At 43.2% G+C, this 22,465-nt stretch overlaps 1 protein-coding gene and 1 pseudogene across 2 annotated transcripts; one reads left to right on the top strand and one right to left on the bottom strand.

Moving 5' to 3' along the window:
- Positions 1-71: 71 nt before the first annotated feature.
- Positions 72-10,895, top strand: LOC118392475 (PCNA-interacting partner-like; annotated as a pseudogene).
- Positions 10,576-12,826, bottom strand: LOC118392476 (pro-MCH 2-like). Of its 2 annotated transcripts, XM_035784492.2 has the most exons (3): positions 11,965-12,826; positions 11,150-11,291; positions 10,580-10,800 (listed from the first exon to the last, which is right to left on the bottom strand). In XM_035784492.2, exons 1-3 carry the CDS (start codon positions 12,205-12,207, stop codon positions 10,751-10,753), a joined length of 435 nt encoding a protein of 144 aa, XP_035640385.1. In that variant the 5' UTR covers positions 12,208-12,826; the 3' UTR covers positions 10,580-10,750. The 2 variants fall into 2 exon arrangements, with proteins under 2 accessions (XP_052316326.1, XP_035640385.1); XM_052460366.1 differs by having other exon boundaries at positions 10,576-11,291.
- Positions 12,827-22,465: the final 9,639 nt, after the last annotated feature.

Raw genomic sequence — 22,465 nt, 5'->3', positions numbered from 1 at the left:
ATATTGGGTTCTGTGATAATGAACCACAGATAGCGGTTGAAACAACGTGGGCGTGGTTAAATGATGACACAGAATCTGATTGGTCAAAGTGGTTATTTCGCAGAATTTAAAAAATGTCAACGCATCAGCTGCTTGTGCGTTGGCTACGTGGGTGAAGAATGTATTTTGGCGATACGCTCACTACATACGCCCCTGTTTGAGGCTGTAACATTTGTTTAGGTAAGTATGTGTTTAATGGTGTTTTATATTTTCACTAGCTACCAGCAACCTACAACAGTATTCTTGTAGATCTTATATCCACTTTAATTAACGTTAAACATTCTAACTAATACATTGTTATAAGCCGTCATACAGTACTTCGTTTGTATTGGTTACATTGTCGTTTTAGGGTTTCAGTACATAAAACTAAACCGTCTTGTTTATCTTCACATGGACAATCGCGAATATAGAGGACAGTCTGAAGACAATAGTGAGAACCTTAAGGCGAGAAGGGGGGGAAATATGTAAACTTACTAGAATTCTACACTTTATGCCACTGGGCAAAGGAAAATTGTGGTTTTTATAGCTACTTATACCATTCTGCAATGAGGCTGAGAATTTGTCTTTTTTAAGCGAATTTCCTGCTATTCTGCACATTTTGCCATGAGGCTGAGATTTTTTTGTTGCAGTTTTACAGCTAATTTCCTGTTATTCTTAGCATATTTGATATGGCTTATAATGTATTCATATTCTATTGGGGACCATGTATATGCTACAATATCAGTACTTGTTGCATTTACAACGTGTCTAAATTCTAGCATCTACTGATTTCAACTAGTTTATAGCTGTGGATTGACTGCATTGTTTGACTGTATAATAGTGGCAGTTAATTTTTTTAAATATTATTTTTTAAGGAATCATTCATCTAAAGCTGGCTATCTAACAAACAACATACAGTGCGGACATTTTTCCCATTCATTATTTTACACCACCTTTATCACAGCACTGGTAAACCATGGTTGACCCAAATGGCTGGTCTTTATCCCATCAGAAGAAGCTTCATGTCCATTCTGGTGTACTACTCTTGCGTACCACGTAGGCCCCCTAAGCCTGCTGTGGTACGACTGTGGTCCTAACAGACACGGGGATCAAAGTCATAACAGTTAGTGACAACACGTTTTGGAGTTACGCCATTAAGGCAATGACTTTATCTGCACCCCTATTATAGCCATTTGGGCCTGGTTTCCCCTGATCACATGGTCAGGAAAGACTCCTGACCCTATAATAATAACATAATTTGTCCCACCCTTGGTCCCATCAGACTGTATGGGAGGATAATTCACCATGAACTATGCATTCTGATTCCCTTCACAGGCAGCAGTCATGGCTTTAAGCCATCTGCTTTTGCTCTCTTCTGACAGGAGAGTGGAGAGTTCACTGTTGCCCTGAGCGATGTCCTGATGGCCTGGAAACACTTACTATTAGACAAACTTCACCTGCCCCTTTACAATGACTCTTCCTGACCAGAAAACTATGACATCATCAGGAAAGAATACGACTCCTTTCTGAAGCGCACCAACACTATGGACCTGATTGATATCCGCTCTATGTACAAACAGCTGAGGGTTGATCCGGACCCTGAGGAGCCTCTGAGCTCAGTGAGTATTAGGCCTGATTGAAACTAGGATGAATGACCATGATTGGAAGTTTTAGTCAACTGTTTGATATAGTCTCGAAGGCCAGTTACGCTAACTGCCAAATCTGTGTTCATGTTGTTGCCATGGTCCAGCTGTTTCAGTCCAGTAACATGGAAACCTATGAGGTGAGGGATTCCCTGTCCCAGGTCCCCTCGACTCATCAAGCAAGTCAAAGCCATGCAGCACACAGGTAAGCAGATATGTCATAAGCATGTATGAACATGTCAGCATAGTGTAAGCAAACTGACTCTCCATTTTCTCCTCACATGAGAGAAGGTGGTATGGCCAGAATATTAAATGTTACATTGGCTCATATCGTTGTGCAACCAAGGTACTTTCTTTCTTTCACTCTTCCCTCTCGTTTTCCCAGTCAGCCTGGCAAGCCTTTCATTCGCTCTTAGCTTTTCCAGTCTTTCTCAGGCACTGGAATCTGTCTCGCTCTTATTAACAGGAACTTTAAATCATATCACTCAGATTTAAGAGCGAAATGTGAATTAAATTACCAGGCAGATGTTTTAAAACGCAACAGACATTGTGGGCTAGGACATGCACTGCTCTCTCCAGGCTGCTGCCCTGTCAACTGTCTGATTTATGAGTGGGTAGAATACGGGTTGCTACTGTAATACTGCCTGGGGATGACAAGGTTTTTGAAATGTTGGTTTGGTTTGAAGATGGTGTTCTGACTTTAAATGGGGCCGTGTGTGTAGTTTGTGGCATCGGCTGTTGTTTTTAAAGGCTGCTAAATCCCCAATGGGTAGGAAAGGTGGCGAGGAGGGTCTTCTGCTCCTATCTGGATCAGCTGGTCAACTCCAAGAACGACCTGGCCCTAGCGCACACCCTTGACACCCCTGGCAGATCGCTCGGACGTGTAGCTTTTACTGACCTGAAGCACGGAGCAAGAACATGTCACTCTTCTTGGTAAGAATTACAAAATGGCCTCTACACTTTCCGTGTCTGTTTCCTATCATTACCCTGACGTATGGGTTTAGCCAATGAATGTTGACGACATGACAATCCTATGATCTCGTAATGTTAATCATCTATATATTGCAGGCTGCGACATCATTTGCCAGAGCGGTCCAGCTGGGAGGGAAGGGCTATGCCCCCGCTGAGTCTGACCTGAGGAAACATGTTAAAGGCCTGTCAGACTTTGTCCATTTCACAGACAATCTGGAGGAGATATTGGGAGACGACCCTAACCCAAGGTACTCAACCAGCTTGGTTGTATTCATTAGTGCACTTTGTAGCAAAACATTTTGGAATGGAAGGTAATAACCCAACCTTTATTAATGGATATGTTTTTGTATTGTAGTCCCTCCTGGTTTGTCTGTTTTCTTCTGTTTGGTGCCTAATGAATACCACCCTGGCCTGGCAGACTCCATCTCTGCTTACCCTTGTCATCAAATCCCACCTGCCTATTGCTGTGTACAGATCTGATTTTCCCCTAATGACTTCTGCCCCAGGTTCTCATGATAACATGTGAATTACTAAAACATGTTAATCTCGGCTACATCAAAGTAAAATTGACTAAAAGTAAAAAGATAATATGTTCCTTCCTTGGTTTGATTACTTAGTTAAATTGTCATCAAACTTTAAGATTTCATTGATCACTTTCATGGCCTGTGTATAATTACAGATTGATTCAGATTTTCTCCATCAAGCGTTTGGCAGTGCCACAAATGTGGTTAAGAGATTGTTTGGTCATTGGATGAAAACGTGTGGACTGAACTTTGATCTAATGCAATGGGAGAAGCCATGCTGTGTCACAACAAGGCCTCATTTCCCCTGAATTGCAGTAGCAACTACAGCGCTAGATGATTGACACCTTGGCACTCAGATATATAGCTGTAGAGTCCATGATATTGGATGTATTGTCCCAGTTCCCTCATAGCAGGGGCCTTCTGGGTGTTTATGACTGAGGATTTTCTCCCTGCTCTGCTGTGGTGCCTCTCTGATGGGACACTGGACTGATCTGATGCCAGAATGGCTCTTTCAACAGCCTGCACCCCTACCTCCCCCTTCACACCCTCAGTAGAGTACTGTATTTCCACACACAAACACCTTCTCTGAAGGGTTCAGGGCCTCTTGTTCAGCTAACATCTGGTATCCCAGATGATTCTCTTCCAGACTCACTCCCCTCTCATCATAGCTGGGTCAGGGAATCTAGCCTGCTCCTTCTCCACCCCACCTTGCTACAGTGTTGACACTTGCTGCTCTTTTCACACACCCCAATAATGTTGCAGTCACTTCATGGTCAGTGGTGACTGAATAAATAAAGGTGAAATAAAAAAAGTGATGAGTGAACCCTTAGAAGAAGGGAGCGTCTTTATAATCTTTCTACCCGAGGCCTATAAGTAGAAGGCTGCTTGACTTGTCTTCGTAATGGATTAGATAATTACAAATGTTTTATTATATTTTATGTACGCCTGTTTTTCTCAATATTGCTGGCGTTCGTCTGGTGACCAGTATCAGGACAGCTCTGAAGGGGTGGGCCAGTGGAGATGTCAGCTGCAGCATACACAATGAGACCGCCAAGGACCTCAAAGAGCAGATCGCTCAGATCCACCTGTCCCACAGACTGCAGTCGGCTAGTGGGACAGGGATCAGCCCAGCCAGGGTATGATGCCTTTCTGGGCCAACGGATCCAACCTCTCTCAGCCTACATGTATATGTCATGGCCCTTTTTGTTTGATCCACATCAACGCCATCATCTTAACACTATATGGTTTTGTGTATATCCTTTTCAGCCTAGATACCATGCTATTAACCACACCACTGCTTATGGAGGTCGGGAGACTGAAGGTCCTGATAGCATTGCTGGATGAAGATGCTTTGGCACCGCCATTCAGGAACAAGGCCGTCTTACTCTCTGTGGATCAGGCTGTTCTCAGTGGGGAGGAGGGGACCTGCATGCTCTTACTGTTCCGGTAAGCCTCATCTCGCACGCACACACACTAATCAATGCTTAATATGCTAATAATTCATAGGTTTTCACAGCCTCTCTAACCCCTAACTCATAAACAGCTGCTTTCAGTCTGATTTGATAAACAGCTGCTTTCAGTCTGATTTGCTTCTGTGTCCTCAGATCCCCTGAGGTTCCCACAGGCTCCTCTCCAAAACCCCTGCAGCCCCACGTCCAAGAGTGACAAGATCAACTCAAACCCAAGGTACACACAGCCCGCCCACCCTCCAAGTAGGACCAGGAGACCCGAATACGAAACATTGAATCAGATGTCCAAACATTGAAAAATAATGTCTTTACGTTTTGTCATTTCTCCCCGGTATTGTATTATTTATTTGCTCAGTTGACGCCCCTCGTCTTATAACTGGCTTCAACACGTTCACATTTGTACAGCTGTGTTATTGCTACCGTTAATCCAGTGTGTTGCTCTGAGTTGAGTCTGAGGTATAGAACTACTCCTCTACAATCGGGGATTCAAACCGGCAACCTCCCAGTGACACGTCCTGCTTCTCAACAGGGCTCCACCCTCTTGGTTTGATAAGTAGCTGGTCAGAAAATGCTCTACTCTTCTGTTTTTGTCTATCCCTCTGAGGTTTTGCCTGTTTACTGTGGTCATGGTATAGCATCCCTAGATGTGTTCTCTTTTCATTCATTATCAGTAGGCCTGGGACAATACCAGTATTGCAATATTTTTCCATAGCAAAAATGAAAACACAAAGCAGAATTCTTTGGTCCTTTTAAAAATATATTTTTTAAAGGATACAGATTGTCTGCTGTAGCTTGGAGAAAGAAAAAAAGTGACAAACAACATGTTTGTTTCCAACATTTGGGTTCTTTTCCTAAAGGGGAACCCGCTTCATGTTTTTTTTTTTTTTTCCTTGCCCAAATTATCTTGATATAAACGGATTGATATAACCAGCGGATGTGGAGAGTCTCAGTTAGCAGTGTGGTGTTTGCAGCCTGGAAGGCTGTGGGCTTATCGACTTGCCTCCGTGTACATGTTTGCTGTTTCCACGATGCGCTAGTAGAATCGAGACCTGGTGCTAACATGCTGTGCTCGTCAGTAACAAGTATACCGTTCCCGCAAATACAACCTGGATGTAGGAACTGCTTACTCCTCTAAAAACAATGACAGTTTGAGATTTAAAGGGGCTGGGTTGTTCTGTCTCTACATGAAAGACTGCTTGAACCCCTTTCAAACATGTGTGCTAAACACATTTTGTGGAAATGGGCTCCTTTATTTGATTGCGCTAGCAGATGTCACTTTAGCTCCCCACATTCTGGCCGTCTTCCTGTGAGTGCGCTGTAATGGTCCCTGGGCGGCTCACCGCTTCCTGAACTCGGCGGGCGGAAGCTGCATCCACTTCACTTTAAAGATGCCATATCAGTCACTTAACTCGACTAGTAAGGGAAACTTGAATGGTTGTTGTCTGCTGAATGTCTTTATCAACCCGGGCCCCTGTCCAATAGTTTCATCATACTCTGCCGGCAGTCACCTGGCACACGTGCTGATGGTCACATTTGAGTTTTTGCATTGCGGTTATTTTTCCCATGCTTTTGTGTCTGTTTCAGACAGATTAAACACAGCAAGTTAAGTGAGCTTAATGATGTATTGAATTGCATAATTTGGATGAATAGTATGATACATTATTGATTGACGTCTCTGTGATAATTTGATCTCTGTAACAAGATGCCTTTCAATGCTTTGACTTATTCCTCTTCCCCATGAAATGAAAGCTGGCTCATCATAAGAGGAGCTGCCATAAGAACACAATGTGTCTGCCAACTCCTCACCTAATATCCTGATCTTGCAGGTGGGCTATTGGGTTTGTGTGCGTGCATTCAAAAACAAACACCAGACCCGAGAACAGAGCAATTGCTTGCACCTGCTGTTCCTTGAGGTCTCATCGGGATGGGCTTACCTTAGCCTGGCCAACCAGTCTATAGAGGTTGTCTTAGGACAGCCTCAGAAGCAGTGCCCCCCATCCTCTCCCTGTAATATAACTAGATTCTGCTCTTTCCAGCTGCTGTAATTGGATTAAGTGTGAGCTGTATGTCAGGAGGACGTCTTGTCAGTCTTTTACCTCTTTGCCTGCGTTATGTTCTCCCCTGTCCGTCATTATTTCTGGCTTTAGCGAGGCGTTTTTATCAGCATGTAACGAGGCTACGTGTACATTTCATGCTTGGTGATCCGAGGGTTAAATGTTGTTTTAGGTGCTCGTTTGAGACGTTATTTTGAGTTCTTTGAACAGCCTTCTCTCTGGACTTTAATTTCCCCCCTTTGCTTTACAGTCCAACCCAGCTTTGCACACCGTTCTTTTTTCTCCAATGGATTCCTTCTTCCCTACTGCGGTTCTGCTGCTGGCCTGGAGGGAGAAATCTTTGAGTTGTGATAATCCCCAGCAGGCCAAGATCAAACAGGGGATGGAGGAGTGGATCAGCCAGGGCCCGGTTTCCCGATAGTGATGGAATTTAGGCTTACGGGTGTTTTTAACGATGACTCTTGCCTAAAACGGCTAAATATGTAACATGCGTCTCCCAAAACACAACGCAGACAGAAGGGTCGTGAAGTGCATCTTGGAGCATGTGTCCAGGATGATGGGAGCGCTACTCTCGGATCCGCTTTCTCCATTCGAATATTTCCTTAATTATAAAAAGTTATTTCAAAATACTGACAACAGATCAGCTCCGAGCGATATTACCACCCATTGCGGTTTATTGTAATGCCTACCCAATAAAAATTCAGTTAAATCACAGATTTGGCATATTGCTCACATGATACAGTAGGCTACACACCATGCAATGTATTGAAATTATACAGAGTAGCCTACAAGTAGAAACATGTTATGTTCAATCAATTGAGTTATACATGTATATTTCAATGTTATCTCGATTTTCATTTGTAGCATATTTTTATACTTCGCTTGTTTGTCAATTGCAAAGACAACTTGGTTTTTCTGTTATCCGTGGTCAGACGGATAAACCATGTGATTCTTTGTTTTGCGGGGATCTGTATAGAAAGTGATGCGGGAGGGCAAGAAAGAACCTGACGCATTTAGCTGTTCTATGAGTGTGAGGCAGGCGTTAGATTACGAGCGTTTTCAAGTGCAACGTTAACGAGACAGATTTAACGCTACTCCTACGAAGGAAACCGGTCCATGAGCCCTATACTACGTACGTGGTTTGAGACATTAACGGGGTAACATTGTTCAACGAGAGAGAGAGCCAGTTCCATTGGCAATTTTAGCATTTGTTTAAAAAAAAGTGCATGCCAGCAAAGCCACTACACTACACAATACATGAATTGCACTATAACTGTGACAAACGGTGCCCACAAACTGTTAGGGCCCACATAAAGCTTTCCCAACAGCAGAGTTTTCTTTTCAGCACCATGGAGTTAACCTTTACCACCACTTCACCTGGATATCAGTGGAGCCTTGTCTGGCTGTGAAATTCAGCCTCATTTACTGCCTTTAAAAAAAAAAAAAAACATATCTGATATGGCTGACTTGCTAAAACAAATGTGGTTTCTACTGACAATTGAGATGTTCAAACTATGGCATACGGGAATGATGTGCGGATGAGGCAATCTTCAATTTTGAGTAAGACTTTTAATGAGCGAGTTAAGACTAGTCTATTTCAACACTTTTGAAATGTGCAGCGACAGAATTCAGAACATGGGCAATTCTTACAGTATTCGCACTGTACACCATGACCTCTCCAAATATTCACTTCAAGCCTATTTCACACCATCGCCTGCGGAATTTGCAATGACTTTTCATTCATTTTCGGCAGAAATTAGTGTGGCACTGACTCGCCCATGTATTAAGGTTTCGGCATTGTCTCAATGAAGAGTTTGGTGTTTGACTTGCCATGTGCGACATGCATGTGCAGTTATGGCGGACAATCAATATACACTTTTGTAGTATGGAGGAAGCCTGAGAATGAGAAGTTAACTGAAGCTGGCTAGATTTAGAAAAACCTGAGTAGCTCTAGCTTCAATCATAGTATACTCCTGGGGCTGCTGCGATCGTGGGCTCTGGAGATCAGACTCGCTACTTTTTTTTTTGAATGATTATTCTTTTTTAATGGGCTTCTAGGTTCGTTGTCTAATGGCGGCTTGGCTGAAAAATTGTGAGGTAATGAAGTTTTTCCTCCAGAACTTGCAACAAATTAGTTTAGATTAACAAGCCTGTTCCTGGAGATCTACCATCTTGTATATTCACTCCAACCCTAATCTAGTGCACCTGACCCTAATAATTAGCTGGTTGATAAGCTGAATCAGGATGGTTACAACTGGGGTTGGATCGAAAACCTACAGGAGGGTACCTCTCCAGGAACAGGGTTGAAGAGCTGTGATAGTTTCTCTTTGATTTAAAAAAAAAAAAAAAAAAAAATTAGGCCAGAGAGCGAACCATCTGATCTCAGTTTGCCTGCACGTACCAGGACGACTCGGAGCCACCCCTCAACCGCGTGCTGGACTTCCCCAGCATCATCCAGGGCCCCACTTGTGTGCAACAGGCTCCCAAGTGGACCCTCACTACTGTGGACTCCACCTCTGCCCAGCTCCTCGACAGCAGAGGTAAAAATGTCTAGTTGTGGCATCCTTCTCCCTTTCTCAGAGACCTGTAACTGCATGTACTAATCTGCATGCATGCTGGTGAACTGCTCCAGATTTCCTCACATATAGTGCAGCGCAGTTACATACACCCCCTTCAGGGATTGGCTTCTATTCCCTCTGACGCCACAGATTCGGATCGATGCCCAGACCCACCTTCCCAGCCCTGGCCTCGAACCCTGCCCAGTCCCAGCCCTGGGACTGGTACTTACGATCAACCTTTAAATGATTCCCCATTTTATAAAACCTGGCCGCCCCCACATCTGTAGTAAAAACCTAACCCCCCCCTTCTTTCTGTGGGAATCCAGGCTCTGCGCCATCGGTTTACATGACAAATGTTCACTTTCAGCCCGCTAGAATAAACACTCTGGCTGTTAAACTACAGGCTAACGTCAGCAATTTTATCCGTTTTTTTTTTCTTTCCCCTTTTTCCTTCCTCTCTTATGTCAATTTTTTTCGACCCCAATTGTTAAGCTCTATTACTGTTTCCTCTCTCCAGTGGAGGTTTACCCAGAGGCTGAGAGGAAAGAGGCCCAGCGAGGAGGCACGACCCGGGGGGTTGCCACAGCGCTGGGGCCCAGGAGTGGAGCAGGCGGGGGCGGTCTGAAGACCAACATCCAGACAGAAGGAAGCTGCAAGGCCTGTAAACGGAAGCTGGTGGATTGTAGCGAACATTGTGGGTCAGAGAACCAGCTCCCTCTGAAGAAACCCCACCACTGTAACATCAATCAAATTGTCAGGAAAGAAAGACCCAAGTAAGAAGAAACTGATTGCCAGACAGGGCAAGCTCACCAGCTTCTTCAGATTGTAAACTTCATTGTCGTGTTGAAGTAGAATGCAGTACTAGTAATGTTTTATTTAATCAATGGTCTGTCTTCTTTGAAGCTGAATGTTCCTGTAATCAATTGCACTTGTTTTTCCCCCAGTGGAGTTTGGCCTGATTTCAGAGGCTTTATTGTACTTTCTATTTATTTTTTGCCTCTGTTGTGCTTTCCAACAATTGACAGACATCATCATTTTGAAAGAAAGATCACCAGCTGTCGTGCGTCTGTGGGAGAGTGTAATGCAATGATGCAGAAGAGCTGTTGAGGCAATGTGGAAAGTCTGAGAGTGGTTAAAACCCAAGCAGATCTGTTTGATAGCCGATCTGCGGAGGCTTGGCCTGCAGTTTATCTCCCTCTAAGACAAAAGGCCCACCGCTAGACACTTCTCCTCTCTCACATGCATCTTCACTACTACTATCCTAAACAGTATAGAATTTCTTATTTTCTTCACCTGAACAATGGTGACTTTCCAAATGTAGCTATATTATGTGACCCAGAATTGACACGCACAATTGTTTTCAGGTTTCTCAAAACATTTTTAATAGTCGTTTTATACATGGTTTGTGTTTTAGAACCATGCCACAGATGTAAGGAACACATAAGGAAAGCGTATTTGTTTTTGCAGGAGATTGACAGAAGGCAGGGCAGCAGTGTAGGATCCACCACACTCTTATGCTTGCGAACAGGGTCGATACACTCGTCCTATCATGCATCGCAGCACTGGAGGGAATAAAATTGGCAGAATTGCAGTGATTAAAAAAATAATAATAATTTAAGCATTAAACTGTTTTTAATATTAATGTCATAACCTTCAACAGTCTTCAGTTTGATGCTTTTATATGTCTGAAATGTCAGAAGTCCAGCTGATAAAACTCTTGTTCCAAGTAATGAATGGAATATCATGGTGAAAAGTGTCAACACCCTCATTGATGGTTTTAATGCCGGTATCGTGTCATCAAGTCACCCATTTGAAATGCTGAATGACGGTGATCTTTCTAATGCCTACGATTGAACGTATACAGGAACCATAGAAGGAAAAAATAAAAGGAAGTCGCTGGTCGATACTTACTCTCAAGGTCGGCCTCCCTGCGCTCTACTTTCAGGCTATATTCAGCAGGAGAGTGATCTGTGGCTTGGTCGGGCAGGACAGGAAGGGCTCGGGAGAAAGCTGTGTTCATGCCACGTCTGGTGTGCCCTTTCAGTCCAATGTCCTGTGGGACAGAAGGCTAGGTCACTGTCTGGCAGGCTTCCTTTAGTGGATCAGCCAGCCTCTACATTAGTATTCTCTATCCACTGATGATTCTATTGCAAAATCAGATTTGGTGAACCAAACCCGAAGGTTATCTAGCTTGCATGATACAACAAACATATAACAATACACATGAAAGGGCTATAGAAACCAATGTCAAAATTAATTGGACTTTGGGATGGTGTTTTTCCTTTCCATTCATTTGGGATTGATGCATGCCATTTGCCAGATGGACATTTAAGAAGCGGCACAGATCTTCTGGGTCTCAAACCCCGGCCTTCTGGAGTCCTGAGCCAGGCCATATGAAACCTGTATAAAAGTGGCCCCAGTTATCCAGACATCTAATCTGCCCAAGTGGCTTTATAACCTCTCATCACTCTCCTGTTCTAGTACAGCAGAGATAACCATGTCCATGACTTGCATGACATACAGATTGCCAGAAACTGAATCACTCCACATGCCTGCCAAACCTTTGATGGAGCGGAGACATTATCGTAGATTTTGCCACTGTGGGAATCTAATCAAGATAAAACGCCTATCCTTTTCATCTTTGTTTGATGATGGCTCAAGTTTGAGCAAATGTAAAATGAGGAAGGTTAGTGTGATGATGGGCATGGATGACGGAGGATACTTACTGAAAGAATGATGATCTTTGTGTTGCCGTCGTCCAGTCCGTTGTCCAGGATGAGGTCCCGTCTGAACCTCGGGGCAGCCAGAGCATTGTCGCTCATCATGTCTTCACCTAGTATCGATCGCAGGCTCTCCTGCTCTGTCCTACCCTCGTCCAGCTTGCCTGTCTGTACAGCAAAGACGGCCGAGCGGGTATTAAACTCAGAGAACAGCACCAATGTGAATATAACAGAGTATATGGAGATCATGATTCCTACTATATTATCTTAGTCCTAACGGCCTTGCGAAGGTAATTGAGAGTGGACTTCAGTTGCGCTCACCTGTGATGACTGTTGATCAGTGGTCCATCAGCTCTTTTTATATCACGAAAAGCCAAAACAGTGGGGGGTTTTTAACCATCGTAACAAAGCCGTCAAATATGTGCGTAGAGGAGATTTGAAGTCTCCTGCTTAGCTTGGCCCATATCATCATAGAAAAGGGTGACATGTCAAAGGTCATAGCCAATATGTATAGCTCCTTTATGTAGTCTAATCAGAAGGCAGGGTAGGTGAATAATAGCTGGATTACTGTCAGATGTAAGGACATGCTGGATTTGGAAGAGGGGGGCAACATCTTTTCCACAGTCATCCTTTCCCCTCCTGTAGAGGGGTCTCCTCAGGCCCCTCAAAGATCATAGGTCTCAAATTGGCCTCACAAAGGTCTCACTTCTCAATGCTGTCCACTTTCAAAGGTGGAAAGTAAACGGTGGAACATATGCCTACTGTGCAATCTGAAAGAAACCAACAGATTGCCTACAATGAGTTATCATCACCAAACTACGTCAATGGCTACAGTTATCAATGCTCTGTGGGGAGAGAATATATTCCAGGGTGAACAGTCCTGGTATGAATAGAGGCTGGGTCACTAAGGTCATGTCATCAGACTTCAACAAGACCCACAGAGAATGAAAACAGACCCAGGTAGCATCAACCGAACTGACCTATTGGTGATTGGGTATACACCCTTACCGGTTGGGTATTACAGTAGGTGGGAGGAAGTCCCTGACTTTCCTAACAACATAACCTAAAGGATACTCCAGGTGCTAGTTATAGGCTATGTAACAATAGTTTATTCTGTTCTGATCCCATGGTCACAGGTCAGGAAAAACTCTGGGTTCTAGTCATTAGAACCTTGGGTGTTAGCTTAATTGCCCCAGGGCTAGGCCCTACCCATAATGAGAAGCCCATTGACCGCCATCTGTGACTTACATGGCTGATCACATCATGTTCACAAGGGTAATGGCTGTGAGTTTAGGGAAATGAGCGTGGAATAGTTTTACAAACCAAAACTAAAGGCCTTGTTGACATAGCTCTCCCAAGCTCCTCTTCAGTTCAGTTAGGAAAACAGACAAGGGCTTACCTTATTAACATCACAGTAGCTACAGCTGAGGGATGGAGAAATGGGACATGAATAATAGTTATTGAACTCAGCTGAAGTGATTGTTCTTGGAGTTCACAGCCTTTATTTTGTGAGTATTTTTGTTGGAGGCTGACGGACTCTAGTGAAGGACTGAACTGGTCCACAGGGGCCCAACTCTTCCAGGAGCAGCACAACTCAACCTGGGAGCTTCAAGATCTATTGTTTTAACCTCATTCTCTCTATCTCTCTATCCCACTCTCGCTCTCAATCTATCTATCTCGCTCTCTCTATCTCTATCCCACTCTCGCTCTCAATCTATCTCGCTCTCTCTATCTCTCCATCTATATTCCACTCTCGCTCTCAATCTATCTATCTCACTCTCTCTATCTCTATCCCACTCTCGCTCTCAATCTATCTCGCTCTCTCTATCTCTCCATCTATATTCCACTCTCGCTCTCAATCTATCTATCTCACTCTCTCTATCTCTATCCCGCTCTCAATCTATCTATCTCTATCCCACTCTCGCTCTCAATCTATCTATCTCGCTCACTCTCTATCTCCCCCTCTCAATTCAATTTCCAATTGAAGGGGTTTTATTGGCATGGGAAACACGTTTACATTGCCATATCAAGTAAAATCGTTAATAAACCAAAGTGAAATAAACAATACAAAATAAATAGTAAACATTACACTCACAAAAGTTACAAAATAATAAAGATGTCATATTATGTCTATTTACAGTGTTCTAATAATGTGCAAATAGTGAAAGTACAAAATTGAAAATAAAACAGGTTGTATTTACAATGGTGTTCTTCACTGGTTGCCGTTTTCTTGTGGCAACAGGTCATAAACCTTGCTGCTGCGATTGCTCACTGTGGTATTTCACCCAATAGATATGGAAGTTTACCAAAATTTGATTGGATTTTTAATTCTTTGTGGGTCTGTGTAATCTAAGGAAAATATGTGTCTCTTATACAGTATAGTCAAACATTTGGTAGGACGTGCAGCTCAGTTTCCACCTAATTTTGTGGCCAGGTTAATTTCTCTATAGGTGATGGCTTTGTTATGGAAGGTTTGTGAATACTTTTCTTTTAGGTGGTTGTAGAATTTAACAGCTTTTTTCTGGATTTAGATAATTAGCGGGTTTCGGCCTAATTCTGCTCTTCATGCATTATTTGGTGTTTTACATTGAAGAAGGAGCATATATATATATTTATATATAAATAGATTTTTTACCCCCTTTTCTCCCCAATTTCATGGTTTCCAATTGTTAGTAGTTACTGTCTTGTCTCATCGCTACAACTCCCGTACGGGCTTGGGAAAGACGAAGGTCGAATGCCATGCGTCCTCCGAAACACAACCAAACCACACTGCTTCTTAACACAGCGCGCAGCTGCACCACTGTGTTGGAGGAAACACCGTGCACCCGGCCCGCCACAGGAGTCGCTAGTGCGCGATGAGACAAGGATATCCCTACCGGCCAAAACCTCCCTAACCCGGACGACGCTAGGCGAATTGTGCATTGCCCCATGGACCTCCCGGTCGCGGCCGGCTGCGACAGAGCCTGGGTGCGCAGCCAGAGTCTCTGGGCTCTGCGATGCAGTGCCCTAGACCACTGCGCCACCTGGGAGGCCCCAAGGAGGATATTTTTATCAGAATTCTGCATGCAGTGTCTCAATTCGTTTTTTGTCCCATTTTGTGGATTCTTCGTTGGTGAGCGGACCCCAGACTTCACAACCATAAAGGGCAATGGGTTCTATAACTGATTCAAGTATTTTTAGCCAGATCCTAATTGGTATGTTGAATTTTATGTTGCTTTTAATGGCATAGAAGGGCCTTCTTGCCTTGTCTCTCAGATCGTTCACATCTTTGTGGAAGTTACCTGTGGCGCTGATGTTTAGGCCGAGGTATGTATAGTTTTGTGTGTGCTCTAGGGCAACAGTGTCTAGATGGAATTTTTGTTTATGGTCCTGGAAACTGGATATTTTTTGGAACACCATTATTTTTGTCTTACTGAGATTACTGTCAGGGCCCAGGTCTGACAGAATCTGTGCAGAAGATATAGGTTCTGCTGTAGGCCCTCCTTGGTTAGTGACAGAAGCACCAGATCATCAGCAAAAAGTAGACATTTGACTTCAGATTCTAATCGGTTGAGGCCGTGTGCTGCAGACTGTTCTAGTGTCCTCACCAATTCGTTGATATATATGTTGAAGAGGGTGGGGCTTAAGCTGTATCCCTGTCTCACCCCACGGCCATGTGGAAAGAAATGTGTGTATTTTTTGACAATTTTAACCATTCACTTGTTGTTTGTGTGCATGGGTTTTATAATATTGTATGCCCCCCCCAACACCACTTTCCATCAATGTGTATAGCAGACCCTCATGCCAAATTGAGTCAAAAGCTTTTTTGAAATCAACAAAGCATGAGCAGACTTTCCTTTTTAATTTTTTTTATTATGGTGTGCAGGGTGAACTTGTGGTCTGTCGTACTGTAATTTGGTAAAAAGCCAATTTGACATTTGCTCAGTACATTGTTTTCACTGAGGAAATGTACGATAATGCAGAGGATTTTCCCACGGTTGCGCTTGACGCATATCCCACGGTAGTTATTGGGGTCAAATTTGTCTCCACTTTTGTGGATTGGGGTGATCAGTCCTTGTTACCAAATATTGGGGAAGATGCCAGTGCTAATGATAATGTTAAAGAGTTTAAAATGGGAATTTGTGGTCTGTATATTTGATAATTTCATTGAGGTTACCATCAACACCACAGGCCCTTTTGGGTTGGAGGGTTTGTATTTTGTCCTGTAGTTCATTCAATGTAATTGGAGAATCCAGTGGGTTCTGGTAGTCTTTAATCATTAATTCTAAGATTTGTATTTGATCATGTATTATTTTTTGCTGTTTGTTCTTTGTTCTAGGGCCAAAAAGATTGGAGAAGTGGTTTACACAAACATCTCCATTTTGGATAGATAGCTCTTCATGTTGTTGTTTGTTTTCCAAATTTCCCAGAACTGGTTAGAGTCTATCGATTCTTCAATTACATTGAGCTGATTTCTGACTTGCTGTTCCTTCTTTTTCCGCAGTGTATTTCTGTATTGTTTTAGTGATTCACCATAGTGAAGGTGTAGGCTCAGGTTTTATGCGTCTCTATGTTTTTGGTTGGATAGGTTTCTCAAATTTTTTCTTTGGATTTTGCATTCTTCATCAAACCTTTTTTCATTGTTGTTATTGTTCTTCGGTTTTCTGTTTGACATTTTATTTGATAGGGAAGCTTGTAGGTCAAATATACTGTTTAGTAGGTTTCCACAGTACTTTCCTTCCATCTATTGCATTTCTTAATTTTATTCAGTTCCTTTGGCTTTGATGCCTCATTATTGAGTATTGCTCTGTTCAAGAAGACTCATTTTGCTGTGATCTGATACGGGTGTCAGTGGGCTGACTGTGAACGCTCTGAGAGACTCTGGGTTGAGGTCAATGTTAAAGTATTCTACAGCACTACTGTAGGAGTCCCCTCGAAGCCTACATTGACTATGTACATACTCAGCGTGCGACAGAGCGTGTCTATTGATCAGTTGCTCTTGTTTGAGGTGTTGGGGCTGCGTTTGAGGGCGATGTCCTTTAGGGTCCGGGCAAAGAGGGGGGGGGGAGTCCAGCTGAAACTGTTTGGGGTTGCCGCCTACCATTACTGTTCCAGACTTGTACAGGTTAACATTGGCTGACTCAGAGTCCTCTTTGTCTAATAACCAGAGTTTCTACCCATCGCTAACACCCCCCCTTAACAGAGGGGTAGTGTGTAGCACTGCGCAATGCCAGGGGATGGTCTATGTGAAAGATTAATTTGCTTATGTTCCCATTTTTATAGTAGTCAGCAAAAATAGTATTTTGATTTTCCAGAAAGAGCTACTTTTTGTACTCTTTTCGTGCCTTTCATTGTTTTACATCCAGAGAGTACTGTATTGTAATGACCTCTGAACAGCAGGAGGGGACTTTAAAGGCCTCTGCATTTGGGTGGGGTAGGCTGTGAAACTCTCCTGCCATTGTTGGGCTCATTGGCTTAGACACCTCTCACTTCCCACCTCAGTGCTAATTGAAGTTGAAGTCCGATAAGCTCTGTCCTAGCATAGTTTGGTAGCCTGAGCATTCAGTCCTAATAAAGTAAAATATAACATTGTAATGTGTTTTTCTTCTTGACTTTAAAAGTAGCTTCAGACTAAACATTAATAACTCCGTTCTAGGTTGGATGGTGTTTTCAGGTTTCTGTTGTTTGTTAGTCAGAGCATTTGCTGTATAGCTTGGAAATAAGAATCTTTGGTAGTAGGAATCCTTCCAGGTAATTTTGTCCAAAATCAGGTTTTGATTTGGAGTGAAGGTTATGTTTTGGAGTGTAGTATAATACATATGTCATTGCCGGATATATATATATATATTATTATTTGTCACATGCGCCGAATAAAACAGGTGTAGACCTTACAGTGAAATGCTTACTTACAAGCCCTTAACCAACAATACAGTTGTACGAAAAAAATTAACTGAAGTTAAAAAGGAATAAAATGAAAATAAGAAAAATAAATAATTGAAGAGCAACAAAAAAAATAACAGTAGCGAGGCTATATAGTAATATATAATAAGGGGTACGGGTACAGAGTCAATGTGCAGGGGCACCGGATAGTCGAGGTAATTGAGGTAATATGTACATGTAGGTAGAAGTAAAGTGACTATGCATGGATAATAAACAGAGTAGCAGCAGCATAAAAATGGGAGTGGGGACAATGCAAATAGCCCGGGTAGCCCTTTGATTAGCTGTTCAGGAGTCTTATGGCTTGGGGTAGAAGTTGTTATTAAGAAGACTTTTGGACCTAAACTTGGCGCTCCGGTACCGCTTGCCATGCGGTAGCAAAGAGAACAGTAAATGACTAGGGTGGCTGGAGTCTTTGGCAATTTGTTGGGCCTTCCCGCTGACATCGCCTGGTATAGAGGTCCTGGATGGCAGGAAGCTTGGCCCCAGTGATGTACTGGGCCGTACGCAGTTGCCATACCAGGAGTTGATGCAACCAGTCAGCATGCTCTCGGTGGAGCAGCTGTAGAACTTTTTGAGGATCTGAGGACCCATTCCAAATCTTTTCAGTCTCCTGAGGAGGAAAAGGCATTGTCGTTTCCTCTACACGACTGTCTTGGTGTGTTTGGACCATGATAGTTTGTTGGTGATGTGGACACCAAGGAACTTGAAGCTCTCAACCTGCTCCACTACAGCCCCGTCGATGAGAATGGGGTGCGTGCTCGGTCCTCCTTTTCCTGTTGTCGACAATCATCTCCTTTGTCTTGATCACGTTGAGGGAAAGGTTGTTGTTGTTGATCACTGCTGTGTTGTCGGCAAACTTAATGATGGTGTAGGCCATGCAGTCATGGGTGAACCGGGAGTACAGGAGGGGACTGAGCACGCACCCCTGAGGGGCCTCCGTGTTGAGGATCAGTGTGGCAGATGTATTGTTACCTACCCTTTCCACCTGGGGGCGGCCCGTCAGGAAGTCTAGGATCCAGATGCAGAGGGAGGAATTTAGTCTTAGGGTCCTTAGCTTAGTGATGAGCTTTGAGGGCACTATGGTGTTGAATGTTGAGCTGTAATCAATGAATATAATTCTCATATAGGTGTTCCTTTTGTCCAGGTGTGAAAGGGCAGTGTGGAGTGCAATATAGATGTCATCATCTGTGGATCTGTTGGGGCGGTATGTAAATTGGAGTGGGTCTAAGGTTTCTGGAATAATGTTGATGTGAGCCATGACCAGCCTTTCAAAGAACTTTGTGGCTATCGATGTGAGTGCTATGGGTTGGTAGTCATTTAAGCAGGTTACCTTGGTGTTCTTGGGCACAGGGACTATGGTGGTCTGCTTAAAACATGTTGGTATTACAGACTCGGTCAGGGACAGGTTGAGGATGTCAGTGAAGACATTTGCCAGCATGCTCAGACTACACGTAATGGTAATCCGTCTGGCCCTGTGGCCTTGTGAATGTCGACCTGTTTAAAGATTTTACAGAATGTACCGTATCTAACTCTAAATCTATCTTTTTGTAAAAGCATGCTGGACAATGCAGGAGCTCATCTGCTCTCATCTGCTCTCTCTCTCTCTCTCTCTCTCTCTCTCTCTCTCTCTCTCTCTCTCTCTCTCTCTCAAAATGTGAACAGTCCTGTGGTATTTTTTGCATTTTAGCACCAAAAACACAATTGATATCAATTTTGTCTTATATCAGCCCTGCTTGTAAATCTTGGAAGACCCTGTAGTTAAAGCATATGTGGATGAACCCCCTCCTTTCTTCAATGACCTTTGAGATGGCGAGGCTCAGGCTCTTTATCTGGGGTTTTTGCTGTTTTCCCTTGAGTTACATTTCTAGGAAAACATTATCATAATTCTACAACTATAGCACATTAACATAAAAGGGAATAGCTAAATAATCTTAAAGGAGCAAGATGTCCTTTGTGTTCTCCGGGTCATATTTGTTTGATCTCCTTTGAAGTCAGAGGGAGAGTTGAACATGAGCGTTTCCAATCTTCAGTTGTTGGATCAGAGAATCTGTGCACCTTGTTCTGATGATTTTTATTGGCTCAGCCAATACATCATGAAAAATTTCAATTGGGTAGTAAACAACTCAAACATAGGGATCAGGAGAGGTAAATAAGTGTGTATGTTATGTGGAACAAAAACAGGCCACTGGTGATATCTTTATTTTCGGGAATAATGACTTCTAATAATGACATGTATGCCAAAATATATCAGATATATGAAACTGTTGATTGACTTGTCACAGTATGCCGCTACAGCCTTAATGTTTGCTATCTTGGTTCAAAGTTTCCCTCTGGGTTTGACAGCTTAATTGCCCATCAAAACTTAGAGAGATGGCTGGCTGTGGGGACAGTTTTCCCATCATCTCTCGCTGCTGCTTGCGTCACCTGTCAGGGGGCGGTGTTGTAATCCGGTCAAATACATCTTTCAGTCAGAAGCGAAACCCTCTGAAGACCTCGCCAGATGACACCATCAGCAGCATCATGTTATGGTTCTCTGTGGAGCAACATATCATTTCCTTGTCCTGTTCTAACACGCTGCTTTTCATCGCCAACGCTCAACTCCTATAGTAAAAACAGTACAGAGCTGGGAGAGGAGTACGTAATGCTGGGAGCTCCAGGATGCTCACTGTGTACAGATTTCTGTTGTTGTGAAGATGAAGGTGGGGGCCTTGAAGTCTGTCTGGTGTGGGGGTGGATGGTTGGAGGTGGGGGCCTTGAGGACTGTATAGCAGCAGGCAGAGTTGTGGGTGTAAGGGGCTACGATTGGGCAGGCCTCTTTGTTGCCCAGAGAACAGACCATGGTTTCCTGGAACAATGCAGCTGATGAGAGGCTCTCCAAGGAAAATATGGGTCTGACATCATGGGTTCTTAAAGCACACAGCTGAGCCAACACTCTCCTGCCATAATCAGTACTCAGTGAATTTCCACTGCTGAGGGAAATGGAGGAAAAATAAGACGGAGAAGCCCCTATGGGCATGGGTCCCTTCCCCTTCTACACCCAGGTATGGCTAGAAGTTCAAATTGAGAGTTTCAGTTTGAAATGGAAATGCATAATCCAGTGATATACAAAGTTACTGTCACATTGGCTGGTGTCCTAAGGAGAGAAGAAAGACAGGAAACAGTAGTGATGGGGAAAGGTGCTGAGTTGAAGGACTAATATACAGTGAGAACAATAATTGCAATTGCCAGTCCTTCATACTACTTACTGTAAAAGTAATTGATACCCAGTTTATTATTAAATGAAAACTACGTAGAATTTTGCCAGACTAACACAAATCATCCCTCCCCCTAAAACAACCAAGAGGAAAAATAGTGAAATTGGAGTGTATTAAAATAAACCACAAGGTCATTTAAAAGACAATAGCGTACGTAGTTGTAGTAGGGTTTTGGAGCTTCCACTTCAGGGTTGGTCCAAAATCGGTGTCCTTAGGTGCACTAAGCCCAGAGCACATAGAGTCCATCTGATAAATATGGGAAATAGATACTTGAGACTGCTCCTTCCAGAATCTTTCTGCTGGTGTTGCAGAGGTGCAATGGAGAAATTCACGATTAGTTATGATATTACAGAATTACAAATCAGGAATTAGACCGCAGATGTTAAATAGATTGTACATTTTTAATTTTTTACATAATACAGCATTGAGGAACATTTCATTTTGTAAGGAATCAGTAGTTTACTATGAAGTATAAAAGTGAATTATGATGATAAACTGATTTGTTATGGTGTGGTCATTGTGGTCCAAACCACTCCATGCAGTTACCCCAATACCCAGCCTCTTGTATCCATCAGAGGTTTCTTGGGGATTTATTTAAACTCTAAATCGTGCAAGCTTGCAAACTGCAATTTGTCTATTCGGGCCTAATAATTGATCCTGTATTAGTCTTTGAGAGGCTTGGATGAAATACCGTCCAGGATTGCCGGGCCAGACGCTTGCCAACTCCCTGCTCCACACTTGAAACTGTTATGTCTGCTGAATGGAAGCCAGAAGGCCAATTTATCTGTGAAAATGACTTAAATGTTTGGTTATATATTCATAAAAAAGTGCTGACAGCGAATGAAAGCTTTGTCCTGTCACTGCAGAGCCGTCCGTCCTCTAAAAAGCTGAAAACACAGGCACAGCTCTCCCCTCAGTGAACCCGCACCGACCCTGTTTGCCTTGGCGGAACATGCCATCTTTTAGGAAGTATCACTTTGTCATCCAGTGTGTATTCAGTTTCAGACTGATGGTGAAATGATCTCCAATCTGAATCGTGTGTTGACATACAGCCGACAGACATAATTGATTTTTTAAATAGTTTTTGCACATGCTCAGAGAGACAAAAGTGAGCTTTGTTAGAATGCAACACTAATGTCTATGTCAGTGACACCAAGGTTTATTTTGCAGGTCTGACCTTGCTGTGGATAGCTTACTGTGCTATAATTACAAAGTAGGGAGAATTGTGTGTTAATAAGATGCATTGCTGTAGATAGAATGTCTCCTGGACCTCTCTGTTTCATTACATCCGTTGGATATTCATACTTGACGTTGATTGGTTGGTTTTCCCTTCC

Source organism: Oncorhynchus keta, chromosome 13, assembly GCF_023373465.1.
Source record: "Oncorhynchus keta strain PuntledgeMale-10-30-2019 chromosome 13, Oket_V2, whole genome shotgun sequence".
NCBI lineage: Eukaryota > Metazoa > Chordata > Actinopteri > Salmoniformes > Salmonidae > Oncorhynchus > Oncorhynchus keta.
This window is presented reverse-complemented; position numbering and strand designations above follow the sequence as displayed.